The sequence below is a fragment of the Dendrobates tinctorius genome, unplaced genomic scaffold (assembly GCF_039654945.1).
Source record: "Dendrobates tinctorius isolate UK_male_01 unplaced genomic scaffold, ASM3965494v1 ptg000020l, whole genome shotgun sequence".
NCBI classification, from domain to species: domain Eukaryota; kingdom Metazoa; phylum Chordata; class Amphibia; order Anura; family Dendrobatidae; genus Dendrobates; species Dendrobates tinctorius.
In genome coordinates, this window is record NW_027361688.1 from 31,549,870 (window position 1) to 31,577,529 (window position 27,660).

The window sequence follows — 27,660 nt, forward strand, 5'->3', positions numbered from 1 at the left end:
CGTATGCGTCCCTATTAATCTACCTGCTGTGTGGTTTTGTGTGCCCTCTAAGTTTTAAAGCAACTGTCTAGAATATAGTAATGCTGGGTGTAAGTGCTCTAGAGCAGTGTTCCCCAACTCCAGTTCTCAAGGCCCACCAACAGGTCAAGTTTTCAGGATTTCCTTAGTATTGCCCAGGTGACAATTGCATCACCTGTACAATACAATGGAAATCCTGAAAACATGACCTGTTGGTGGGCCTTGAGGACTGGAGTTGGGGAACCCTGCCCTAGAGAATAGTGCCCACATTTTGCCCCTGGAAAGTAATAATGCCCTGTGTGCCCCTTTGATATTCACAGTAACCTGAGTTCCCCTATAATAAGTGCCCACTTAACATTGAATAATGTCCCGAGTCTCCCCCCTGTACAGCTCCCTTATACACAGTATGATACTCTCTTATACATAACATGATGCCTTCTCAGTGTTATGTACCCCCACACAGTATACTGATCCCTTAGTAGCCCCCAAACTGCTTGATGGCCCCAATACTGTGTGATGGCCCCTTTACTGTAGTCCCCACACTGTATGATGCCCCCCTAGATAGCCTCCATATAGTATAATGCACTCCCCATAGGCCTGTATAGTATAATGTATTCAACATAGGCCTGTACAGTATAATGGATACATATAGGCCTGTATAGTATAATGCACTCGCCATAGGCCTGTATAGTATAATGCACTCCCCATAGGCCTGTATAGTATAATGTATTCAACATAGGCCTGTACAGTATAATGGATACATATAGGCCTGTATAGTATAATGCACTCGCCATAGGCCTGTATAGTATAATGCACTCCCCATAGGCCTGTATAATATAATGCATTCCCCATAGGCAGCCTGTATAGTATAATGCATCCCCAAAGGCAGCCACTATAGTATAATGCACCCCCATAGGCATGGTGGTGCATTATAGCGCTCCTCCCCATGTCCCTTACTGGATGTGGGACATCACATCGACAGTGTGGCGTTCAGTGACACTAAGTGGGGCACACAGTTTACATTGGCAGAGCTGTTGAGCTCACTGATTGGTGCTGAAATGGAGCTTTGTCCGGCATAAAAATCATGGTTTTTATTGAAAGGGGCAGAATTTTTCCTGTACCACAGCTTGAAAAAAGTGTCTTCTAAAGGCTGGCAGACGCAATTACAATTGAAGCCTGGACCACCAACACTTCTGGGTCAGAGCGACTTTAAAAGAGTAATCAGGTTAGCTGGTCAGTTTGCTGATGCCACTCTCCAGCCCTGCAAAGGAACATTAGTCAGGTAAGTGTTCCCCTGAAGCTGAAGAAACCAAAGATTTATTGTTGGGGGGAGAGATATTATAGGGAGCAGGGATGGTATTGGTGTGAGAAGTGGGGGGAATTGGTGCTGCGAACACAGTATGAGGAGTGAGGGGGATTAGTGCAGACACAGTATGAGGAGTGAGGGGATTGGAGCTGTTGACACAGTATGAGGAGTGGGGAAGATTGGTGTTGCGGACACAGTTTGAGGAATAAGGGGGATTGGAGCTGCGGACACAGTATGAGAAGCAGGGAAACTTGGTGCTACTAAAACAGTATGAAGAGTGGAGGGGGATGGCGCTGCAGACACAGTATGAGGAGCGGGAGATTAGAACTGAGGACACAGTATGACAAGTGAGGAAGATTGATGCTGTGAACAAAGTACGAGGAGTGGTGGCATTGGTCCTGCAGACACAGTATAAGGAGAGGGGAATATTGGTGCTGCAGACACAGTATGAGGAGCAGGGGAATTGGTGCTGCAGACACAGTATGAGGAGCAGGGGAATTGCTGCTGCAGACACAGTATGAGGAGCGGAGATGATTGGTGATGTGATCACAGTATGAGGAGTGGTGGGATTGGAGCTGCGGCCACAGTATGAGATGAATGGAAGATTGGAGCTGCAGACACAGTATGAGGAGAGGGGGGATTGGTGCTGCAGACACAGTATGAGGAGTGTGGGGATTGGTGCAGATACAGTATGAGGAACGGGGAAGATTAGTGCTGCAGTTTGTGGAGTGGGGGGATTGGTGCAAAGTATGAGGATATGAATTGGTGCTGCGGACACAGTATGAGGAGTGGGGGGATTGGTGCAGATACATTATGACTAGTGGGGAAGATTGGTGCTGCAGACAGTATGAGGAGTGGGGATGATTGGTGCTGTGATCACAGTATGAGGAGTGGTGGGATTGGAGCTGCGGACACAGTATGAGATGCATGGAAGATTGGAGCTGCAGTCACAGTATGAGGAGAGGGGGGATTGGTACTATGGAAACAGTATGAGGAGTGGGGGCAGAGGCATAGCTAGGGTTTTAGCTCGGGGTATGAAGCTTCTGAGTGGGCCCCTAACCAGGTAACCTTGATTACAACTGGATGATGCACCCTAATAGTGGAGGAGAACCTAAGTAGCTAACTGCACTGTTGCTGAAAATAATCTCTATACAAAGACCAACATTGATATTACCGCCATATGGTCCATGGTAGATACCAGTCCTGCAGAACATATAACAGATCAAAGTATAGTTACAGATGGTGACTTACAGCTGACGTTCTTTCTGATGGCGTTGTTCACTTTTCCGGTCTTTTCCATCTGGCCCAGACCAGCACAACTTCTTCAACCCAGAACTCGTATGCAGAGGTTACAACAAAGACACGTTTCACTTCTCATATTTTCAGCACGTCACCATCTATTCCCAACCTGCACAAACTCCTCATCCTACTGGTACCCCAATGCTGCTGCCGTATGTGTCCCTAGAGAACAGTGCCCACCTTTTGCCCCCTGGAAAGTAATAGTGCCCTGTGTGCCCCTTTGATAGTCACTTAACATTGAATAATGCCCCGAGTCTCCCCCCTGTACAGCTCCCTTATGCACAGTATGATACTCTCTTATACATAACATGATGCTTTCTCACTGTAATCTACCCTCACACAGTATACTGATCCCTTAGTAGCCCCCAAACTGCTTGATGGCCCCAACACTGTGTGATGGCCCCTTTACTGTAGACCCACACTGTATGATGCCTCCATATAGTATAATGCACTCCCCATAGGCCTGTATAGTATAATGTATTCAACATAGGCCTGTATAGTATAATGGATACGTATAGGCCTGTATAGTATACTGCACTCGCCATAGGCCTGTATAGTATAATGCACTCCCCATAGGCCTGTAGAATATAATGCATTCCCCATAGGCAGCCTGTATAGTATAATGCATCCCCAAAGGCAGCCACTATAGTATAATGCACCCCTATAGGCATGGTGGTTCTGGTAATGTATTCATGTACTAATCGTGGTTCTAGTGATGTATTTCTGTACTGATGGTGGTTTTGGTGATGTATTTCTGTACTGCTGATAATTCTGGTGATGTATTTCTGTACTGATGGTGGTTATGGTGATGTTTTTCTGTACTGATGGTGGTTCTAGTGATGTATTTCTGTACTGATGATGATTCTGGTGATGTATTTCTGTACTGCTGATAATTCTGGTGATGTATTTCTATACTGCTGATAATTCTGGTGATGTATTTCTGTACTGTTGTTGTTTCTGGTGATGGTGATGTATTTATGAACTGATGGTGGTTCTGGAGATGTATTTCTGTACTGTTGGTAGTTCTGGTGATGTATTTATCTACTGCTGGTGGTTCTGGTGATGTGTTCATGTGGTGTTATTGGTTCTGATCCTGTACACATGTAACAATCCATAACTTATTAGATTACGTGATACATGGTCATGTTAATAAAGTGTTGTACTGTCTAAAACGTTAGACTACTACATTTGTATTTATGTTAGAAGCTTTAAAGTGTTTGTCCAAGTTTATGACGAGTCTGCAGTCATTCTATGTGACTGCAGACTTCTGAATTCTCACAGTGAACACACTGCATGCTGTCAGGATTCTCTGGTATGGGCCGTAAGAGCGGGAGGTCATGCAACCTGCGATTTGCTTATGAAGCCTTGTGCCAACTAGACATACGTGGCCTTACTTAATATAAGTGAATTGAGTGAGGCTGGACACCTCTAGCTGGAATGTGCCTGGAAGTATTCAAAAGCAGATTGCATAACCTCCCACTCTCTACGTCAGCACCAGAGAATTCTGACAGCGTGCAATGTGCGTGCTGTGAGAATTCAGTAATCTGCAGTCACCTAAACTGATTGCAGACTTTCATCACAAATCTGGACATCCCCTAATTTTAACATCAAGCAATCATCCCCGCTCCTCATACTGTGTCTGCAGCACCAATCTTCCCCACTTGGGCAAATATTAAGTTCTGTTTTTCTAGTGTATCAAATACTTATTTCATGCAATAAAATGCAAATGAATTATGTAATAATCCTACAATGTGATTTTCTGGATTTTTTTTTTTTTAGATTCTGTCTCTCACATTTGAAGTGTATCTACGATAAAAATTACAGACCTATCCATTCTTTGTAGATTGCAAAACTTGCAAAATTGGCAGTGGATCAAATACTTTTTTTCCTTTATTTTCTCGCCACAGGTGTCAGAAAACCTAGATACACCTCTGTCTCTGAGCACCTTGTACATTTTGGCCTCCAGGGAGGTTACAGTTCTCAAATATGACAGCATTGGAGGATAATGGCTTCCTTGTTGCTTCATGTTTAATTCTTCTCAAGTTTTAGGCAGTTAATGTGCATCTTTTTTTCTTAACCCATTTTTTTGCGACCCTGTTGACTATTTGCAAAACTTTTGATGGTTCTGTGATCACACCCCAATATTTTAGCAATTTCTAGAGGTGTAAGATTTGTAACAATTATTTACTTTTCAGAGTTAAATCTCTTTTTTTGTCCCATTTTGGCAGGGGAAAACAAGCTTTCTAATAATTTTGCACTACTTGATAAAGGCTGTTGTTGTATCCTTAGGCTGGAAACTCCTCATTAAACTAATACACATCACCTGATCTGCTTCATCCAATAAGCATTCACTTTTATACAGCTTGGAGTTGGAAAAGCTGCGTAAAAATGATGATATGGTCAAAATACTCACTTGCCTAATTTTTAAAAGGGGTTTCCAGTTTCGGAGTCTCTACCCCTGCTCCTAGTGTCTGCACCAGTGAAGTCATTTTGACATTGTAAGGCTAGTTTCACACTAACGTATTTGACATGCAGCGCACGGCGCCGCTAAGCCCCGCTCCCTGCCCGCCCCATCCGGTCATCGCCTCCTACTATCGCACACGGCCACATGCGATCTGCGCACCCTATCTTTAGCATAGGGTGCGCAGACCGTGCGCTAGTAGGATTTTTGCGTGCGCTGCGCATTTTTGAAGGTGCGCCGGTGTGCGCCGAACGCACCATGTTGCATTTTGGCGTGCTCGGCGCACCTTCAAAAGTGCGCAGCGCACGCAAAAATCCTACTAGCGCACGGCCAGCGCACGTTCTGCGCACCCTATGCTAAAGATAGGGTGCGCAGATCGCATGCGACCGTGTGCGATAGTAGGAGGCGATGACCAGATGGGGCAGGGCTTAGCGGCGCCATGCGCTGCATGTAAAATACGCTAGTGTGAAACTAGCCTTACAGCCAATCAGTGAGCTTAGTGGATCTGAGCAACTTGTTGTCATGCAGTGCCTTGGGACTATGGGTGCTAACCATGTCCCTAGAACTAGGGGCGCTCTAGGCTAACCCTGCCTCCCGAAATACTCTTGAAGGTGGATACGCCAGGTTCACATTCCTTGCTATGCTCCTATATCAACCCTTATCTGTCCATCCCCCAACCCAGAAAGTGGGAAGTCAAAGTGTATAGGATAACACTAACCAAACAAGGGAAGGCGGACAGGGATAAATGAAAATAACAATAATACAAAATACATTCACCAAACAACAGAGTGGAACACAAAGACGGTATAGGAAAGTGAAAGCAAACAGAGGATAAGGATGTGCACACAGACAAAACTCCAAGAAACAATCTCCTGAACAGTCTCCAAACACCAACTCCAACCACGAACTACACTTACAACTCCAAACCAGGCAGTAAGGACGAACACTGGCAATTCCTAAGCAGAGGGAAGTGGCCAACACTGAACAGCTGAAACAATCAAAGCAGGAAAGTTCCAGGAGCGTCAACTGAACAGATTAACCCCTGCACTTCCAGCAAAGAAAAAACCTGTAATGCTTAATAAGATAGTGAAGTACTTGTAACCAGAGGAGGAGTTTGTGAAACCAGACACAGCAATCTTCTGGCCCCTCTCTGTTGCGGTATCCCCGTGACACTCATGCTGTCAACTCGGACAGAGCCGCTGATTGGCTGCATGGATGTTGATGTATGTCACAGCGCTGTATACTCACCCTGCCTCCGCTCCTGCGCCGCAGCCCCTCACCGTCCCGCAGCTGCTGCGTTCTCTGACAAGTCCGCGACCGACGGCGTATGCGCATGCGCCATAGGTCGAGGCCGCATCTTCCTCCTGTCTCTTGTGCTCTGGCGGTGGCCTGACCCGGAAGCACCGCCGGACCAATAGGAGGCCAGGCAGGGATATATCAGGCTGCCCTCCTGAAATGGAGGCACCTGATCTTTGCGTTATGCCCGCACATTAGGCCCGCTTAGCAGCTATTCCTGCGTCTCATCTTTCCGCGCTTGTCTCCCGCAGTCATACTCCGGTCCTGTCTTCTGTGCCCTGCTCCGTCCTGCTGTCCGTGGTCCAGTCCCACAGTCCTACTCCGGTCCTGTCTTCTGTGCCCTGCTCCGTCCTGCTGTCCGTGGTCCAGTCCCGCAGTCCTACTCCAGTCCTGTCTTCTGTGCCCTGCTCCATCCTGCTGTCCGTGGTCCAGTCCCGCAGTCCTACTCCGGTCCTGTCTTCTGTGCCCTGCTCCATCCTACTGTCCGTTGTCCAGTCCCGCCGTCCTACTCTGGTCCTGTTTTCCATGTCCCTGCTCGGTCCTGCTGTCCATGGTCCAGCCCTACAGTCCTACTCGTCCTGTGTTCTGATCCCTGCTCCGTCCTGCTGTCCGTGGTCCAGTCCCGCAGTGTTACTCCAGTCTTGTCCCCTGTAGTCTCGTAGTCCAGTCCCTTGGTCTTACTCCAGTCTGTTCTGAGCCGCCCCTCTCGGTACCGGCTATCGTAGTACTTGAACCCCTGGGCCTGCACCTAATGACCCCTGTGTGGGGAGGAGGACTCCCAGACAGTGACTGGGCCGGTACCCAGGGGACCGCCATCAGGGTTCCTGAGGGAACAATACTGGGAGAACAGTAAAGGGAGAGACATGACTGGAGTTGTCAGGGCAACAGGGGGCGGGGCGAGGACAAAAGGAGCAGGGGGCGCGCTCAAGTGGCAGTTGGGAGAGAGTGTGACAGGTGGCAGGAAGCCGGGTGATTTGAGGAGACACGGACCGGGGCCTGTGAGGAGGATACTGCGCACTCACCGACAAGTGAGAGACTTTTACCGGAGGCCGCTTCTCGCCCACGTTCACAGAGAGCTACGCCTGCCGTCCCCCGCCCTTGTGAGACAGATCCCTTACCTCAGGTCGCGGCTGCCGTTACGCATAAAACAGCCACAGAGGCTTGGACACTGCCCCCCTGCCTTCTCCCACCGCGGCGACCCTATCATCACCGGCCTCAGGGGACACCACCTCGCCATAGGCGACATTAGAGGCCCTTGTCCCGGCTACGGAGGGACCCTTAGCGGAGGGCAGCTGCTGGACATTAAGGGGGACCGCGTCATTACTGTGCCCCACCGGCATCGTTTCTTCAGGGCCTGTTGCGCCCCACCGGCATCGTTTCTTCAGGGCCTGTTGCACCCCACCGGCATCTTTTCTTCAGGGCCTGTTGCACCCCACCGGCATCTTTTCTTCAGGGCTTGTTGCGCCCCACCGGCATCGTTTCTTCAGGGTCTGTTGTGCCCCACCGGCATCGTGTCACTCAGAGCGCTTACCTCCTGGCATACTGGTGGCCCATTCCCTGGCTACGGTGCAAAAAGGAACTGTCCAGGTACGCTGCGTTAACCTTGAAGACCGAGACACCGTTCTGAAAGCACAGACTGTACTGGCCAAACTAGTAAGGCCTTTAGAAGAAGTGTTGCCAGCTCCCGTGGTTCAATTACAAGTACACCCCGAGGATCCTTGGGAAGTAACAATGCGAACCTTACAGGCCCACGAAGTCTCGGCACAAGAGAAGGGCCGAAATATTTTGGAGCAAATGCGGGCCGAGCTTTCTGGATTAACTGCAGCCCAACTCTCACAGATAAAAACATTGCTTGGATAGTACCATGAAGTATTTGCTAGTCATGAGGACGATTTTGGGTGTACCACCGCCATCACTCATGAAATCCCCACAGCAGGAGCGGCCCCTATCCGGGAACAATATCGACAGATTCCGCCACAACTCTATCAGGAGGTGAAAACTTTGCTGGCCCAAATGCTGCGAAAAGAGGTGATACGGGAAAGTCAAAGCCCCTGGGCAGCCGCAATTGTGTTGGTCCGGAAGAAAGATGGTACACTACGATTCTGTGTGAATTATCGTAAACTGAATGCTTGCATTGTTAAAGACTCATATCCACTGCCCCGCATAGAAGAATCCCTGTCCGCTTTGGGAAAAGCAACATTTTTCAACCCTGGACTTGGCCAGTGGCTACTGGCAGGTGCCCATGTCAGAAGAAGATAGAGCCAAGACGGCGTTCATATTGCCCATGGGACTGTTTGAGTTTAATCGGATGCCGTTTGGGCTGGCCAACGCCCCCGCGACCTTTCAGCGATTGATGGAGCGGTGTCTGGGAGATCTCAATTTTGAGGCTACATTGATCTATCTGGACGACATCATCGTCTATGCCGCCACCTTTGAGGACCACCTGAAGCGTTTGGGACAGGTACTCAGCCGGTTGCAAAAGTACGGGTTGAAGGTGAAGCCTCAGAAATGCCACCTGTTTCGCTCTCAGATTGAGTATCTGGGTCATGTCGTTTCGGCAGAGGGTGTGAGACCATCCTGGGAGAAGGTTAATGCTATCCAGGAATGGCCTACCCCCGAAACGGTGAAAGATGTGTGGGCATTTCTGGGGTTAGCCGGATATTACCGTCGTTTCGTGAAGAATTTTGCATGTCGAGCTCGAGCCCTGCACGACCTGCTGAAGGGGGCTCCCGCAGGGGCCATTGGGCGAAAAATCCAGTGGCAACACCCTCAGGAAGTGGCCTTCCGAGACCTCAAGGCTGCGCTCTCGGATGCCCCAGTGTTGGCTTATGCGGATTTCTCACAACCGTTCATCTTGCACACTGACGGGAGTCTTCACGGGCTGGGGGCTGTGTTGTCACAGGTTCAGGATGGCCGGGAGAGGGTGATTGCATATGGAAGCCGCTCACTCCATGACTCTGTAACCCTGACAATTACAGCTCCTTCAAGCTCGAGCTCCTCGCAGTGGTGTGGGCCACGACGGAGAGATTCGCTGAGTACCTAGCGGGCTCCGTGGTGGTGGTGCAAACTGACAACAACCCGCTGGCTCATTTGGAAAACACCAAGTTGGGGGCTCTGGAACAGTGATGGGTGGCCCGGATGGCGAAGTACAATTATAAGATTATCTACAAAAGAGGGGCCGAGAATGTCCATGCAGACGCCCTCTCCAGGATTCGACATACAACTCCAGGACAGAATCGAGACAAAGAATTAGAAGGAGAGGAAATACCGTACGCTCTAACTGCTGCCGTGCTCACAACTGACAATAAAAAATATCTTCTTCTGAGACCCCAAATGGCATACTGGAACAATCCCGGGATAAGTGGATACAACAGCAACAAGAAGACGAAGACATTGGCCTCCACTAATTCCCAACGACAAAATTTGACTCAAGACCTGTTGCTTATGCTGCGACAATGGGAGAGGTTGGTTAAACGGAAGGGACTATTGTATTGTAAAATAATATCACAAACAACCTTGATGACGGTTTGGCAGGTGGTTACGCCAGGAGCCCAACTTCACGTATTAGCTCGGGAGGCTCACAAAAAAGACAAGGGCTGGAGCGAGCCGCGCAACCCCCCACCCCACAGCGGCTAAGTGGAGGCCCTTCATGACGGTGGGTTGGTGGGAAGGGGTTAATAATCCCAGGGGGTGGAGGATGGGGGTTAGAGGGGTATATATATTTAGTGGCTGAGGGGCGGTTACCTCAGTTCCCGCTCTGGAGACAGGAGCGTTTGTCCTGCAGAAGACCCTGATGGCGTCCATCCAATCAGTCCTTGAGAGGCTGCGGGAGGCAGCTGAGGCGCAGCCCGTGGGGTGGCTGGAGCAGCAGGTGGCCGGTATTATCGGGGGAGGCGGCGGTGCGGCCGCTGTGGCAGATTCTCCCCGGACGAGGAGGAGGGTTCGGCCGCCTGAGCGCCTGTCACCGGGTTCCGCACCGAGCACCCAGCGCCGGCGTCGGAGCCCCTCTCGGGACCCTCCAGCCAGGGGGCCTGCCAGTAAGCGTGCTGGCAGGCCCAGGGCCGGGAGGAATCCACGGGCCGGCCCGGGTGCAGCGGCGGTCGGCAGGCCTTCTCCTAGGCCTCGTCGGGAGGCGGGGCCTGCACGCACCAGGACGGCGCTGATGGATGTCGTCACGGCAGGCCGCGGTGGAGTCGGGCGGCCTGCCCCTGCAACGTGCCGCAGTCTGATGGGGACGAGAGCGGGGGGAGTTTCGGGCGGCAGCCCCCGGCAGACGGGGCGGGCTGATGCACCCTGCGCGGCGGGCCCCTTGACTGGACCGGCGGAGGGGGAAGCAGACGGTGGTCGGAGCCGAAGACAAGCGGTGAGGGGTGCGGGCAGTGGGTGGCCACAGGCGGCAGCCCTTGAGCCTGTGCATCCTGCTGGCCTCGGTGGGGGTCGGAATGTGGAAGATTCGAGAAGAGAGTGGCCCGGGAGTGCGGCGGGGTCAAGAGAGCCTGCCTCCGCAAGTATCGGACCTCTGGGGTCAGTAGGTCTTCCACGCAGCTCCAGCCATGATGATCAGCAGGATTCGGGAGTGGCGGCTGGAGGAGACACAGCGTCCTCGCAGCTCGTTGAGTATGCTTCTGTGTCCTGTCTGTCATCACCCTTAGTAAGGTCTCCTGCAGTCGGGTGCGGAGTGGGGGGCCGGCCCGGGGCGGGGGGGCGAGTAGTGGGAGAGCAGGGCCCGTCGCCGATTGGGCTTGGGGACGTATTAGCATCCATGCGGGATTTGCTAGCGCAGATGGAGGGAGTTAGAGAACCGTCGGAGCCTCTGGCTGCCTGGGTAGGGTCGGCGGAGCGAGGGGCTGGCTCGTCGGGGGCGGCTATCGGGGTTTCCGGGGGCCGATCGGACCCCGTATCTGTGTCGGTGCAGACGGAAAAAGAGAAGGACTGTCGGGTCCATTTAGATGATAGGGCCCACGGGGAGGTTTACGTATGTTTTGAGGGCCCGTTGGGAGCTCATTTAAAAAAGGAGGTGCGAGAAAAGATATGGAAGGATGAGTATGTTGAGATTTTTTCCCTGTTACCGCTAGTGAAGTTCAATTTGGATAAGGGAAGGAAGGACGATAGCAAAAAGGAGGAGGAAAAGCGGAGATGGCGTTTGATTCCACAGACGTTTGCTAATTGGCTACAGGCGTTTGCAATCCTGGCCAGGGTGATTGGTGAAAAGGCGCCTGAGAATTGATCTCCTCTTTTTTGTTATTTGGATTCGATTGGGGAGGCATATAGATTATACGGGGGTCAGGCTTGGCTTCGTTACGACGAGCAATTTAGGCAGAGAAAAGTGATTCGTCCTGCGATTCGGTGGGATCAGAAGGACATAAGTCTGTGGTTAAGGGTCATGACGCAGTCTAAATTTGGCCATTCCTTTCTTGGCAGAGGGGGGGGCCGGGGGGGCCAGCTCATCAAATGTGCAAAGCGGCGGCCAAGGGGCAGGCGGTCAGTCGGGTCAGTCGGGTACCCAGAAGCAGGCTCTCTGCTGGCAATTTAATGATGGGCAATGCAAATTCGGATCGAACTGCAAATTCAAGCACCTGTGCTCCCATTGCAGCGGATCTTCGCATGGGGCTTCCAAATGTTTTAAAAAGCAGAAAGGAAGGGCTGAGAGTGGTAATTCCAAAGGGGGAGACGCCAGTGAGAATAACTGCGATGGCCCCTTATCTAAGTAGGTACCCGGATGGTGAAAAGGCGGCAATATTGGTGGCTGGTTTTACAGATGGTTTTCGAATTCCCGATCCTCCTTTTGAAATACCGTGGGGGCGGAAGAATCTCAGGTCAGCTGACCTGTATGGGGCGGTGGTGTCGGAAAAGTTAGCTAAGGAAGTGGAGTTGGGACGGATGGCGGGGCCATTTAAGGATCCTCCGTTTGTGGATCTGGTGGTTTTGCCCCTGGGGGTGGTGCCAAAAAAAGAGCCGAATAAGTTTAGGCTTATTCATCACCTATCTTTCCCTCGTTGTAGGTCGGTGAATGACGGCATTGATCCGGAACTGTGCTCGGTGGTGTATACGTCGTTTGACGAGGCGGTGAATTTGTTCCGGAGGTGTGGAAAAGGGGCAAAAACGGATATCGAATCGGCGTTTCGTTTGCTCCCGGTTCATCCAGAGAGTGTTCGGTTGTTGGGCTGTTATTGGGAGGGGGAATTTTTTGTTGATAGGTGTTTGCCTATGGGTTGTTCGGTTTTGTGTGCGTTGTTTGAGGCGTTCAGCTCTTTTCTCGAATGGGTTGTCCGGGACGTGTCTGGTTTGGATTCGGTGATTCATTACCTGGACGACTTCTTGTGTATCGGTCCGGGTGACTCAGGCTGTTGTGAGAGGTTGCTTAGGGCTGTGGTCTGGGTTGCTGAGCGTTTTGGCGTACCGCTCGCTCCAGGGAAGACGGAGGGGCCGTGTATGTGCCTGTCTTTTTTGGGAATTGTGATTGATTCAGTGGCTTGGGAGTTCCGTTTACCGGACGACAAGGTTGAGGCGTTGCGGGTTGCGGTGGCTCGAGCTAGACGGGTGAAGAAATTGTCATTGCGAGAGGTGCAGTCGCTACTTGGTAAATTGAATTTTGCCTGTCGGGTCATTCCGATGGGAAGGGTTTTTTCGCGGCGTCTGGCGAGTGCGACGGCGGGAGTGAAGGCCCCACACCATTTTGTTCGACTTACTAGTGATCATAAGGCGGATTTGGAGGTGTGGGACAGGTTTTTGGAGCAATATAACGGAAGATCATTGCTCATGGAGGAGGTAGTTTTGAACGAGGAGTTGGACCTGTTTACGGATGCGTCAGGTGGAGTGGGTTTTGGGGCGTATTTCAAGGGCCAATGGTGCGCGGCGGCGTGGCCCGACGAGTGGATTCAGCTGGGTCTCGTTAAGAATATTGCTTTGTTGGAGATTTTTCCCATATTGGTGGCGGTGTACCTGTGGAGGGAGGAGTTTCGTAATAAAAGAGTCCGTTTTAATTGTGACAACATGGGAGTGGTGTGCTCCATTAACGGCTTGACTGCGTCTTCTCCTCCTGTGATTCGAGTTCTGCGGCAGCTAGTTTTAACTTGTCTATCGCTCAATGCTCGTGTGACGGCTTCTCATGTGCCTGGCGTGAGGAATTCCATTGCTGACTCTTTGTCTCGTTTGCGGTGGGAGCGCTTTCGGACTTTGGCCCCAGAGGCGGAGAAAACGGGTCTCGAGTGTCCAGCCGGGCTTTGGAAGGTGGTCTCCGGGCTGCAGAACCTTTGATACGGGCGTCTTTGTCTGCTGGTACTTGGTCGGTCTACGAGTCGGTTTGGAGTTCGTGGGAAAACTGGTTGGGGTCGCGTTCGTATAGCAACTCTGGGGAGGATCATTTGGGCGCATTGCTAGCGTGGTTGGGTTTTGGGGCGGAGGAAGGGTGGTCGGTGTCTAGGGTGGGGCAGGTGAGGGCTGGTTTAGCTTTCGGTTTTAAATTGCGGGGACAGGTTGATTTAACTAAGTGTTTCTTGGTCAGCCAGGCTTTTAAGGGGTTCAGACGTCGGGGCAATAGGGTGGATTGCCGTCGTCCCCTGTCTTTTGGTATCCTTGAGCGGTTGGGGGCGACGTTGGACGAGGTATGTGTGTCCCGGTTTGAGTGTTCTCTTTTTCGGGCAGCTTTTTCACTTGCCTTTTTTGGGGCATTGAGGGTAGGGGAGTTGGTATCCCCAGGGCGGTATTCCGGTGGGGGTTTGTTGGACAGGGACGTGTTGGTGGGGGACAGGGGTCTGGAGTTTTGGTTACGGAGGTCGAAAACGGACCAGGAGGGTAGGGGAAAAAGGGTGGTGTTGGGCGCTGTGCCTGGATCACTGATGTGCCCGGTGCGCTGCTTGCAGGATTATAGGTCGTGGCAGCGGAGGGGTGATGGGCCGTTGCTACAGCATGTTGACGGTTCTTTCTTGTCAAGGTTTCAGTTTGTGGCGGTTTTGCGTAAAGGCCTGGACAGGTTGGGTATTGATGGTTCTAGGTTCGCTTCTCACTCTTTCAGGATTGGGGCGGCTACGGAGGCGGCTTTGGTGGTTTAGGTTCAAAGGCAATACAGTGGATTGGAAGGTGGGATTCGGGCCGCTATAGGTCCTACGTACGCACTGAGGCTTTGGTTGCGGAGCTACGTTAAGGGGAGGGCGTGGTGTTAGTTGTTTGTGTGGTGGCTAATGGTGGTTTTTTGTCATTACAGGTTGCACTCCTTTGCTGGTGTGGATCCTGGGCCATTCCTTTGTGTATTGGGGAGCTCGGCGTGCGGATGTTCGGCGAGACGGGCGGCAGTTGGGTTTTTTGCGTAGTGTGGCGGTAGTTAGATGGTTGGGCTTTAGGGGTATGGGTTGGAATAGGGTTTTGCAGGAGGTACATAATAGGACTAGGCTTGACAGAGATCCTGATATTCTAGTTCTCCACGTGGGGGGAAATGATTTGGGGGTCTGTCCTTTCCGGGAATTGGTCAAAGATATTAAGCACGACCTTCTACGGTTGTGGTTATCGTTTAAAGGGTTAACTGTGGTGTGGTCGGAGATGGTGCCGAGGAAGACTTGGCGGCATGCGAGATCGGTGATTAAATCGAATAGGGCAAGGATAAAGGTCAATAGGGCAGTGTCTAATTTCGTAACTAGGAACGGGGGGGGGTGGTGGTTCGGCACTTTGACCTGGGAGGAGGGAGGGGGGAGTTTTGGCGAGATAACGGCGTTCATTTAAATGATGTGGGCATGGATTTATGGGCTTTGGGTCTGCAGGACGGGATTGAGAGGGCCATGGCTTTTCGGAATGGGGGGTCTCAGGCAATCGAGGTCTTCAATTGCCTTCGTTGTGGCGTGTGGGGGGAGGGGGTCCTTGAAGTTGGTGCTAAATTGGTTTTGGGGGATCTGTGGTCATTTGGATTCCTCAATGTTATTATCCGTGGTTCGGGTCTGGTGATTTGGGGGGAATTCCGGCAGTGGTTCGTCGGATCCCCAGGGATTAAGTGAACAGTGTAACCCCGACGGGGTTTTGGTGCTCCCGAGCCAGTGGGGTAACGGCTGGGAGTAATTTATGGTAGGTGTTTGTCCACGAAAAGTATTCTTTACGTTTTGGTCACCAGATTTGGAGCTTCAAGGACCCTCCCCAAGTTTGCTATAGTTTTACAGAATTTTGTACGTTACTTAAATAAAAGGCTGCTGTGGCCATTATATTCCATTTTGTGTCCTGGTGTTTTTTGGGGGGCTCGAAGGGGTGGGGAGTTTCTTGGGAGGTTGGTGGTTGGATGGGGAATCCAGCCGCACATCGCCAACTCCAATGTCAAGACAAGGGCTGGAGCGAGCCGCGCAACCCCCCACCCCACAGCGGCTAAGTGGAGGCCCTTCATGACGGTGGGTTGGTGGGAAGGGGTTAATAATCCCAGGGGGTGGAGGATGGGGGTTAGAGGGGTATATATATTTAGTGGCTGAGGGGCGGTTACCTCAGTTCCCGCTCTGGAGACAGGAGCGTTTGTCCCGCCCGCCCGCCCTAATTTTATGCAGGAAGGGTTGCATAGGGTGGGGTTGTTTCCATGTCATGGGTCATGGCGGCTGGTTGGCGTGTGGGGGGAGGGGGTCCTTGAAGTTGGTGCTAAATTGGTTTTGGGGGATCTGTGGTCATATGGATTCCTCAATGTTATTATCCGTGGTTTGGGTCTGGTGATTTGGGGGGAATTCCGGCAGTGGTTCGTCGGATCCCCAGGGATTAAGTGGACAGTGTAACCCCGACTTTTGGTGCTCCCGAGCCAGTGGGGTAACGGCTGGGAGTAATTTATGGTAGGTGTTTGTCCACGAAAAGTATTCTTTACGTTTTGGTCACCAGATTTGGAGCTTCAAGGACCCTCCCCAAGTTTGCTATAGTTTTACAGAATTTTGTACGTTACTTAAATAAAAGGCTGCTGTGGCCATTATATTCCATTTTGTGTCCTGGTGTTTTTTGGGGGGCTCGAAGGGGTGGGGAGTTTCTTGGGAGGTTGGTGGTTGGATGGGGAATCCAGCCACACATCGCCAACTCCAATGTCAAGGGGCCCACTTCGGAACAAAAAAAACTCTGCAATGGCTGCAACAGAAAGTTTACCACCCGCGCTTGCCGGCTGTTGTGGACGAAATTTGCTGGACCTGCCGCTTATGCGAATTAGCCAAACCACCCGCTCAGCGAGCCGCAACACAGACTATTGTGACCTCAGCGCCCCTTGAGCTCCTGACGGTGGATTATCTGACCATTGGGCCTGCATTTCAGGGATACGAACACTGTCTCGTTATGGTAGATCATTTCACCAAGTTCGCTGTGGTCACCCCCACTCAGGATCAGACCACAGAGTCAGCTGCCTCCGCAATTTGTAGAAACTTTATACAAGTATATGGCTGTCCTCAACGAATACATTCTGATCAGGGAGCATGTTTTTTGGGAAAAGTCATGGAAGAGCTACATCACCTCTATGGAATTGACAAATCCCAGACCACACCATATCACCCGCAAGGGAATGGGGCTTGTGAACGATTTAATCGGACATTGATTCAGATGTTGTGCACTCTGGAGAGTGACAAGAAGGCCTGTTGGCCAGAATATGTTTCTGAATTAGTTTGGGTCTATAACAATAGGATACATCGAGTGACTGGCTATACCCCCTACTCCCTGTTGTTCGAACGAGAAGGTAAAGGGATCACGGAGGTGGAGTTGGACCCCGAAGAGCCTCAGCCCTGGACTGGAGTGTCGTCTTGGGTCCGAAATCATCGCCACCGGTTGCAAACTCTTCACCGAATTGTACACAACAAGCTCCGAGATTGGGAGCACCCAGGGAAGGATACAACCCCACCCCCTCACCTTCAAAGCGGGGAGTGGGTGCTTGTACTAGATCAACGCCCCCGGAACAAACTAGAGCTGCGTTGGGAAGAGAGTCCTTATCGGGTCCTATGCCGTATCCATCCAGACGGACCGGTGTACAAAATACGGCCTGAGGAGGATGAAACACTGCCCACTCGTATTGTACAACGTAATGTGTTACGCCCGTGTACTTCCTCTGACCCGAAGCTACTGGAGCCTACTCCGTCGACATCCGAACCGTCTTCCGTATGTTGGGACCCGGATGACGACGAAGATTGTCTTCCAGGACATAGAGGCCCTCCACTCAGTAATGAATCATCTGACACAATTTGCTCGCCCGCACCAATCAGCCCACCGATGTCCACCACCCCAGACGACTCTACTCCAGCTGAACTTAGACGCTCCGAACGGTCAGCGGCCGGCAAACCCCCTGAACGATATGAACAGGATCAATTTATATGGCAACGCACAATGAAACCACTACAGACTGATCTCAAGGCCCTCGCCCGAGGACTGGCGAGCTTACAGGGTGGAGGAATGTGGGGAGGAGGACTCCCAGACAGTGACTTGCCGGTACACAGGGGACCGCCATCAGGGTTCCTGAGGGAACAATACTGGGAGAACAGTAAAAGGAGAGACATGACTGGAGTTGTCAGGGCAACAGGGGGCGGGGCGAGGACAAAAGGAGCAGGGGGCACGCTCAATTGGCAGTTGGGTGAGAGTGTGACAGGAGGCAGGAAGCCGGGTCATTTGAGGAGACATGGACATGGGCCTGTGAGGAGGATACTGCGCACTCACCGACAAGTGAGACGTGAGAGACTTTTACCGGAGGCCGCTTCCCACCCACGTTCACAGAGAGCCACGCCCGCCGTCCCCCCGCCCTTGAGACAGATCCCTTGCCTCAGGTCGCGGCTGTGGCTACGCATAAAACGACCACAGAGGCTTGGACACTGCCCCCTGGCCTTCTCCCACCGCGGCAACCCTGTCATCACCGGCCCCAGGGGACGCCACCTCGCCATAGGCGACATTAGAGGCCCTTGTCCCGGCTACAGAGGGACCCTTAGCGGAGGACGGCCGCTTGACATTTAGGGGAACTGCGTCATTACTGCACCCCACCGGTATTGTTTCCTCAGGGCCTGTTGCGCCCCACCAGCATCATTTCTTCAGGGCCTGTTGCGCCCCACCGGCATCGTTTCTTCAGGGCCTGTTGCGCCCCACCGGCATCGTTTCTTCAGGGCCTGTTGCGCCCCACCGGCATGGTCTCTTCAGGGCCTGTTGCGCCCCACCGGCATCGTCTCTTCAGGGCCTGTTGCGCCCCACCGGCATCGTCTCTTCAGGGCCTGTTGCGCCCCACCGGCATCGTTTCTTCAGGGCCTGTTGCGCCCCACCGGCATCGTTTGTTCTGGGCCTGTTGTGCCCCGGCGTCACCATTTCTTCAGGGCCTGTTGCGCCCCGGCGTCACCGTTTCTTCAGGGCCTGTTGCGCCCAAGTCTTCCCGGAATATCGAGGCGTCAAGACAGCCACATCAACGATCTCAAAGCAGCCGCATCTGCGATCCCGAATGACGCAAGGAAGGATAAGTGGACTATAGCAATAAGTACCATAGTTTGGACATATTTCGGTCTTTGTCACCCAGACTAGCTGGGTACTTCCCGCTACTTAGAAAAGTATTGTTTATTTTATTGAGTCCCTGCGAGGACAGATTTGTGTTATCCCTTCTTTTGCCTGTTCAGCATAGCCCAAGTTTATAAAAGTTGATTACACAAGTCATACCCTGTCTCGTGTCTCGTCACTGCATCCTGAGAATCTGCCCGAACCCTACACCTGTATAGGGGTCGGCTCCACATGGCTGCTCGCCCGGGGCCCCTCGGTGCCACGATCCAGAGGGTACACTCCTGGAGACTTGCCTCAACTGGCCGCCTCACTAACAATGTAACATCAGCGCTGCATATAATAACACACCAGAAGCAGTTGCGGAGATTCTGCGCCGGACCTGGGGAGGGTGAGTGTATCCGCTCTGCTGCTTTGTACTTCTTCATATAATGCAGCACTGGCACTTTTAATTTTAGCATGACATCCGTGATGATTGGCGGGGGGCCGAGGCTCTGAAAAGAATTTTGTTTACAATGTAATCGCCATCGCTTAATCTTATTGATTTAATATTCACATTTAATGGACTTATCTAATGATAAGTAGCTGCGCTGTTTGCTGTTCCTGGGTATTTGCCTAAGAACCTGTATATAAGGAAAAATAGATGTTGGATGAAATGATTAAAGTTACATTCTCACTGTTGACTGTGACTAATCATCGCCTCGGAGTAGCAGCCATGGCAAACCTAGTGCTCTGCGTCCTGGTCGCTTTTGCAACGGTCGGACAACTTATTGAAGCTATGGTGAGACTATGTAATGTGTTTGCTCAAGGGAAGGGGGATCGCATAGCATTATTTGCAATGGGAAATGGTGGTCGGGGTTAATGCATTTGGGGTCTTTAAAACGTCTTCAGTTGGTGACATGTCCCTTACTGAAGCAACTTCTGTTCAGAAACCACTGCAAATAACCAGGTGTGGTTTAACCCTAACCTCCATCTAGACTCGTAAATTACAGATCCGTGGTTGAAACCCAAGGGTTTTCTCTTTTTTTCTAATATTATTTAAAGGATAACTTAATAGGATGTTTCACTATCATGACATTGATGACCTGTCCTCAGGATAGGTCATCAATATCAAATTGGTGGGGGTCCGACACCCATCTTATCCACTTATCTGCTGTTTTCCGCTCCAAAGGAGGGTCCAGATGTAAATAGTTGTGGAACTCCGTCAACTGTTTAGTCGCCAATGCCATGCAACAGTGCCCAACAGTGCCCAGGGTGGTAGCCGTATCACGTCTGACACCTCGGCATGTTACAGCAAATTGTGGGTCTTGGTAGGGTGCTAGTGTTGTGAGGGCCTTGTGCCCATGCAGGCCACCAGTAGCCGATGGTATAGTCTGGCCAGGACCATGAGTTCTATAGGTTAATAAAGGAGACTTCAGTTCAAACATGGGGATTTTATTGAACATTATGAGGGTTATGTACAAGGGGTAGCGGGTACAACGTCTTATGGGCGTTTCTTTCACAGTTTAACGCATCTTCACACACACACAGTATCCTTCCTCTGTACTCTAGTCCAGGGCTGGTATAGGACACTGTTTCGCCCTACTTCATCACAGACTAACACAGTCCTGATCAGCAAGTCTCTCTACCTGCTCAGCGGTTCCATGTCCTGTCACTACGAACGCCCTGGATCTACCGTTCATGATCACCGACGAGTCCCCACAAACTCAATCCTGTTCAGGTCTGTTACATTCGGCATTTAGCAAGCTCAGGGTTTCTTGTGACATGTCTTCCTAGTGTAACAAGGGGGCACAGGGTGGTAGTTGTGGGCGAGTTTTCATTAAGACACAGTCAGTGAGCACCCCGGCTCCTCGCAAACAAACAGAAAAGTGAAGTCCCAGTCCTGCGGTACAGTCAGTTACCTCCATCATACGTGTACTTTAGCTGCTGGGGATGAGCACTCAGGAAAACACCACAGTTCAGTTCCAGTGGGAAAACCTTACTGTAACAATACAATGCTTACTGCTCTGTCCCTGCAACTTCCTGAGATTGTACAGATTCAATAGCTCCCATCCAGGTTTGGGAGCCACCAAAATCCTTATAGGACTAGTCCCACACTGCCCGACAGTCCGTGGCAGCTTGTATTCCCCCAACCAGGGTACTCTCTGTACTAGGCTGGGAAGAACGTCCTGCCTCGGGCAGGCTCTGCTGCAGGAACAGAAAATCCCTTCCCTGCCAGCCTGTTGGACTGGCCCCTTTTTTAACTCCTTCTATCCCTGAACTAATTATGTACAGTACATTACACATAAAACTTGAGGGAACCATTACGGTGCCGTATGGGCTCAGTGTGTAGGAGAGAAGAGGCAACTAAGTTTCCTCACCACCTCCTTACACTATCAAAGGATGCCTTTAAGGTGGAAGGCCACTCTGTCTGTGCAGTCAGTTCCTGGTCATATTCTTCCTTGTCTCTTCACCTTCTTTGCTGTAGCTCACCCAAGTGGCAGCACATCTCAAAGACACTTCCTAGTGCTACTTGAACTTGTCTCTATCTGATAATCTGACTAAATTCAGGAAGCAGTCGCTTGCCCTAGCACTAAGCCCTCCCCCTGTGGGCTAGTCCCAACACTTAACTACTCTGTCCCTACAGTCTGTTGCTGGGCAGACTTAGGGTACCGTTACACTTAGCGATGCACCAGCGATCCCGACAACGATATGGATCGCTGGTGCATCGCTAAGGCTGGTTTCACATTAGCGCTTTTTAAGCGCACGCACGGCCGGGGGTAGCTCCGCCCCCGAGCCGGCTCTCTGCCCGGCGTGCCCGCCCCTTGAAAAGTTTGATTTTGGCGCGCACGGCGCACCGTCAAAAGTGCGCAGCGCAGGTCAAAGCGCAACTAGCGCACGGCCTGCGCACGATCTGCGCACCCTATGCTAAAGATAGGGTGCACCGATCGCAGGCGCCGCTGTGCGCTAGGAGGCGGCGCTACAAGCAAGGGGCGGGCACGCCGGGCAGAGAGCCGGCTCGGGGGCGGAGCTACCCCCGGCCGTGCGTGCGCTTAAAAAGCGCTAATGTGAAACCAGCCTAAGTGGTCGCTAGTGAGCTGCCACAGAGGCAGATCTCACCAGCAACATAGCAGCGGTCGCTATTTACCTGTCAGACGCGGCAACCCTGACGTCCTCCGCCCGCGTCCACGCGTTGCTCGTCGGCGCCACAGGAAGCCCAGCGGGAAGTGCCCGACGAGAAATGATCCAGGACCTTTTCGCGCGACCAGCGATGAGCAGCGGGGGATTGGGTCGGAGGTAAGTATCACATGTAGCGATATCGCTAGCAATATCGCAGCTACGTCAAAAAATCGGTGATACAGCGATATTGCCAGCGATATCACTATGTGTAACGGGGGCTTTACTCTTTCATCTACATTCTATGCAAACACTACCTTACGGTCTAAACCCTAACCTTATCGTATGCTATCCTATACTGTACACTACCAACATTATGCACTACCACACATTACTATATACTACACAGGAACACATTACATTTTAAATGGCACATTACATCACAGAGACACAGTTCACACTACACAATATTGGCGCGATAGGTGTCTTCAGGAAAAGGAATATGACAGTCATTGTCCAAACCAGAGTAGGAGCAGCCTCTAAACAGTAGACCGAGCTGCATAATTGCTTACACCTGGCCACTGCTGGAACTGAGAACAGATGATCAGTAGAGGTCATAAGTATTGGACCCCCATCAATCTGACATTGATGACCTATCCTGGCTGTCGTTTCAGAGAAAACATATTTTGTTGGTCCCCAGTTACCGGGGACCATAACTAAAGACAAAACTAGTCTGACTCCTCCCCCGGCCGGCTCTGATTCATGCTGCCTGTGGTTTGGGTAGCATGAATCTTATGACAGGTCCCCTTTAAATGCCGTCGTCATTCGGTGACAGCAGGAATTAAATAGCTTGCTTTCTGATGAGCATGTGCTCCTCTTCCGATACTGCAGTGGGTTCTGTAGCAAATCGAAATTTGCCAAGTGGACAAAAAAATAAAATAAAACTAGAATAAAAAAATAAATAGATTTAAAAAAAATATAAAAAAAAGTTTAAATCCGATCTATCAAATATAAAATTATTTAAGCCATATATTAAACATGTATTAAAGGTCTTGTGCAGACAACGTTTCTGCAAGTGGATTCTGCCTGAAAAATTGAAAAGAATGTGAGCATGTCTATGTAAAAATGGCTTGTGCGTATCTTCAGACTTCTGAACGTAAATGGGAAAACTCAAAAGATGCCACTAATTGCAATCATTTTTTACTTAAAAACCCGTTTTTGGTTTCTTCATTATTCAGTGACTTGGAAAAAACTGACAGTCAAGGGTAGTTTCACATTTGCGTTTAAGGCCGCAGCAACGGCCTGCGCACGGCCGACGCTAAGCCCCGCCCCCTGCCGCGTCTCCTCCGGTAGCTCCGCCAACGGGCGCATGACGCTGCATGCGTCCTGCGTCCCCTATCTTTAGCACTGGGGACGCAGGCTGTGCGCAAGTATGCGCTTGGCGGCGCATGCGTCCTTTTGACGCTGCGCCGACCGCACCAAATTGCAACAGGTTGCGTTTGGCGCTGGTCGGCGCAGCGTCAAAAGGACGCTTGCGCCGCCAAACGCATACCTGCGCACGGCCTGCGTCCCCAGTGATAAAGATAGGGGACACAGGACGCATGCAACGTCATGCACCCATAGGCGGAGCTACCGGAGGAGGCGCGGCAGGGGGCGGGGCTTAGCGGCGGCCGTGCGCAGGCCGTGGCTGCGGCCTTAAACGCAAAAGTGAAACTACCCTAAAAAAGACTTCACAAAAACCTTAGAAAAAAATCGGGGCAAAGCTTTTGGAAAAATGCTCAGGAGATGACTGTAAATGACCTTTGTTCACACGTTGAGTTTTTTGCTGCATATTTTTTTAAAGCAAATTTTAAGCTGCGTTTTACAGTACCAGCAAAAGTTATGAGATTTCAGAGATCTCATGCACACACATTGTTTATTTTTCCCCTTGAATTGGAAAACTGCTGCGTTTTTGAAAATTGCAATGCGTCACTTCTTTCGGCGTTTTTGCAACGTTTTTTTCACCCATAGGAAGCAATAAGCAAGTGCAAAAACGCAGCAAAAAAGTAGCAAAAATTAGGATTCTGCTGCGTTTTTTGGTGCAGAAAACGCAGGAACAGCAGGCACTAAATGGTATGAGCATGAAAACAGAGCAAAAAAAGCATAAAAAATGCAGCAAAAAAAGCATTAAAATGCAGCAAAAAAGCATAAAAATGCAGCAAAAAAAGCATAAAAAATGAAGCAAAAAAGAATAAAAATGCCGCAAAAAAGCGTAAAATGCAGCAAAAAAAGCATAAAAATGCAGCAAAAACATAAAAATGCAGCAAAAAAACAAAAAAATGCAGCAAAAAAGCATAAAAAATGCAGCAAAAAAGAATAAAAAATGCAGCAAAAAAGCATAAAATATGCAGCAAAAAAGAATAAAAAAATGCAGCAAAAAAGCATACAATATGCAGAAAATCCTAAGCAGCTTCTTTACTGCCAAGAGAGCAAGCTTCACTTGCCGAGAAAAAAAAAAAATGCAATGTGTGAACATAGCCCAAGTCCGGTATCACAAAACTTATACTGATCTGCAGATTCGTATTGGCAGCTCCACATAATGAATGTCGTAAAAAACAAAACCCGAAAAGAACAATGGGGGAGATTCCTTTTTTTACACCAACTTTTTTTTAATCTGGTTTTAGTATATTGTACGGTAAAGTGAATGGTGCTATTCAAAATAGGAACTTATCTGGCACAAAACAAGCGTATGTCGACGGTAACATTAAAAAAAAGTTATGGCTCCTGAAAAAGGGAATGGGAAAAAAATAAAAAAGCAAAAATTAAAAAATAAATTTTCTTGTTTACCACCAGGAGGCAGCATGCTCCTGCAGGTTTCAGTGAGCGCCAATCTAAAGCGCTGGGAAAGGAGACGCATCTGTCCGGTCTGCACTGGGAGGGGGAGGTGCAGAAACCAATCGATTGTGTGATATGATTGCCATTTTTCATCTAAAATCTGCCATTAATGGTTGTGTCTGAAGATAAGGAGGTGCAGCACTCTCCGTCAGCGGATGTAGGATCAGACTGCGGGGTTTGCGCTGCATTTCTCTGCTCATTGTGACTGGTAACATGGCCATGCTAGCCTTCTGGGGTCTGGTTGTCTTTGCAGCATTAATCCATCTATCTGACAGTATGATAATAATTCCCTGGTGGAGGCTCGCTACAGTAAGATCTGACACGGTATTTTTTTTGCATGTCCCATTATTGGTTTCTTTTTTTCTTTTTTATATCGTCATTTATTCCCAGATGTAGCAGAGCTGGTTTCACCTTTGCTCCTTTCATTATGCTGCACCTATATAATTGCACATATCACGAGTTAGGAAAATTAATTGGGCTTTTCTGCAGTCCTATGTAAGCCTACTCCTCAGTACTCAGCGTTACGCCCCTCTGCTAGATATTAATCCCAGCAGACCGGTGGGGGACACAGCGCTGGCTTCCAAGGAGAGGTCAGGAGGTGAGTATCCATTTTTTTTGTACCTCCCCGGGCCCGTGCATTAGTTTGTCTGGTAGTAGACAACCCCTTTAAGTAACAGCGAATGGTAGAGGTGTTGGATTGTGAAACAATCACTACTATTAATAAGTCCTAATTGTACATTTTTGTGTTTCCCTCAGCAAGTGAAGAGTATAACATGGGAAAACTGTGATTCGGGAAAGCTCCCTGGTACGATCAAGAGCCTCTCTATTAGCCCCGACCCCGTCTCTATCCCCGGGGAAGTGACCGTCTCTCTGGTCCTGAACACGGATGTGCCGCTAAGTTCTCCCCTTCAGGTGAGGTAACATCCTGAACCCTTCACGTCAAGTTATGAAGCTTTCTACCACCATTGGCCTATTGGTATGGCCACCTTCTCACCATGTAGCCCACTCTTGTGGCCACCTTCTCACCATCTAACCCATTGTTATAGCCACCTTGCCACCATTGTTGTGGTCGTCTTCTCGCCATGTTGCCCATTGTTTAACCCTTTTCCCCATCATGTTATGCATTGTTATAGCCACTTTCCCACCATGTTGCCCATTGTTTAACCCTTTTCCCATCATGTTATGCATTGTTATAGCCACCTTCCCACCATGTAGCCCATTGTTATGGTCTTCATCTCGCCATGTAGCCCATTGCTGTAGCCACTTTTCCACCATATTACCCAACTCCCCAACAGTGACTTAAGACCAAAAAGTCTTGGATTATCTGATATTTTCCTCCTTAGATAGATATATATGAGCAAATTGATCTTAGATAATCTGCCATCGTATGTGGGATTGAAACTGTCCATACATTTTAGTTTTTGGGCCGACAGCTGTTCCTCTCATTTCCCCCATACACGCACTTGTCGTGGCTCATGGGTTTTTAATAGTGAGATGAGAATATCCCCAGCAGATCCCTCCGGCAGCTGCTTGTCTCCCATGTGAACAAGGGACCGGACATATTAAAGTCCAACATGTTTGATCCTTTTGTCCTCCACGGAGAGTCCTCCTGTCCGTAGAACAGGGCCTGTAAGTGCAGCCCTGGAAATATGTCATCACCCGTGTGTGCACCATGCTGAATTACGTAGCGCTGTCACATTTCTCTCGATGTCCCAGATCAAAATCTCCGCCGAGAAGGAGCTGCTGGACGAGTGGTTGACCGTTCCCTGCGTTGATAAATTTGGCAGCTGTACCTATAATGACGTCTGTGATTTGCTGGACTCTTTCTTCAAGCCAGGGCAGCAATGCCCGGGGCCACTGGCAACCTATGGCCTTCCCTGCCACTGCCCCTTCAAAGCTGTAAGTATCTACTGCTGACACCACAGAAATCAGGAGACTGGATACTCCAGTCCCCTAGAGCAGGGTTCCCCAGCTCCAGTCCTCAAGGCCCACCAACAGGTCATGTTTTCAGGATTTCCTTAGTATTGCCCAGTATTGTATTGTACAATACAAGGGAAATCCTGAAAACATGACCTGTTGGTGGGGCTTGAGGACTGGAGTTGGGGAACCCTGCCCTAGAGGGACCAAAGTAAAAAGTAAAAGTTAAAAAAATTGTAGAAAAAAAACCCCGCAAAAATCACATGTCCCTTATATGCAAAAATAATAAGAATAAAATAAGCCAGAAATTCATTTTTGAATTTATCTCTTTCATCTTGTGAAATAATAGACAGTTTCCCTTTAAAGAGTTATAGTCATCTCCAAGATCCTATCCCAATATGTAGTAGGTGTAGTAATAATAATAATACTGCAAATTAGAAATGTAGCATAGTTTTCCTGATTAGCTATGTGTTTTACCCCATGCAGGGCATTGCAGTAGCTTAAGGTATCCATGGTGATGACCACTATCAGCTTTCACTATATGAGTGGTCATAACCATGGATACCTAAGCTACTCTAATGCCCTGCACATGAGATAAGCAACATAGCTCATCAGGAGAACTATACTACCTTTCTAATTGGAGGTATTTGGTAATATTATTATTATTACACCTACTACATATTAGGATAGGATTTTGGAGAATACCCCATTTAAAGAAACTTTGAACTTATTCAGAAGGTGTTTGGGTCGCCTGCCACTCTACATTAACGGAAACATAATAATGTAATGGCTCTTTGAATGAGTGGAGTGAAACAAATTGATAGGTTCTTAAAGGAAATCGGTCTCCAGGATTATTTGAGAGGAGCATAATGTAAAGACATAGTCCCTGATTCCAGTGATTTGTCATTTGTTGGGCTGCTTGCTGTAGTTGTGATCAAATCAGTGT

General features: G+C 49.9%; 1 protein-coding gene and 1 long non-coding RNA gene across 5 annotated transcripts in view; one reads left to right on the forward strand and one right to left on the reverse strand.

Moving 5' to 3' along the window:
* Window positions 1–27,660, forward strand: part of LOC141083605 (ganglioside GM2 activator-like) — a 115,083-nt gene that overhangs the window by 86,198 nt on the left and 1,225 nt on the right. Inside the window, exons 1-3 of one of the 4 annotated variants that reach the window (XM_073567947.1) lie at window positions 19,471–19,608; window positions 25,554–25,709; window positions 26,514–26,696. In XM_073567947.1, coding sequence (XP_073424048.1) covers window positions 19,471–19,608; window positions 25,554–25,709; window positions 26,514–26,696 — 477 coding nt within the window. Of the gene's footprint in view, window positions 1–19,470; window positions 19,609–25,058; window positions 25,122–25,553; window positions 25,710–26,513; window positions 26,697–27,660 lie in introns of those variants that run through there. The other 3 variants (XM_073567949.1, XM_073567950.1, XM_073567951.1) reach the window with 3 other exon arrangements.
* LOC141083607 (uncharacterized) overlaps window positions 1–27,660 on the reverse strand; it is a 255,010-nt gene that overhangs the window by 47,246 nt on the left and 180,104 nt on the right. The gene's annotated exons all lie outside the window — the stretch shown is intronic.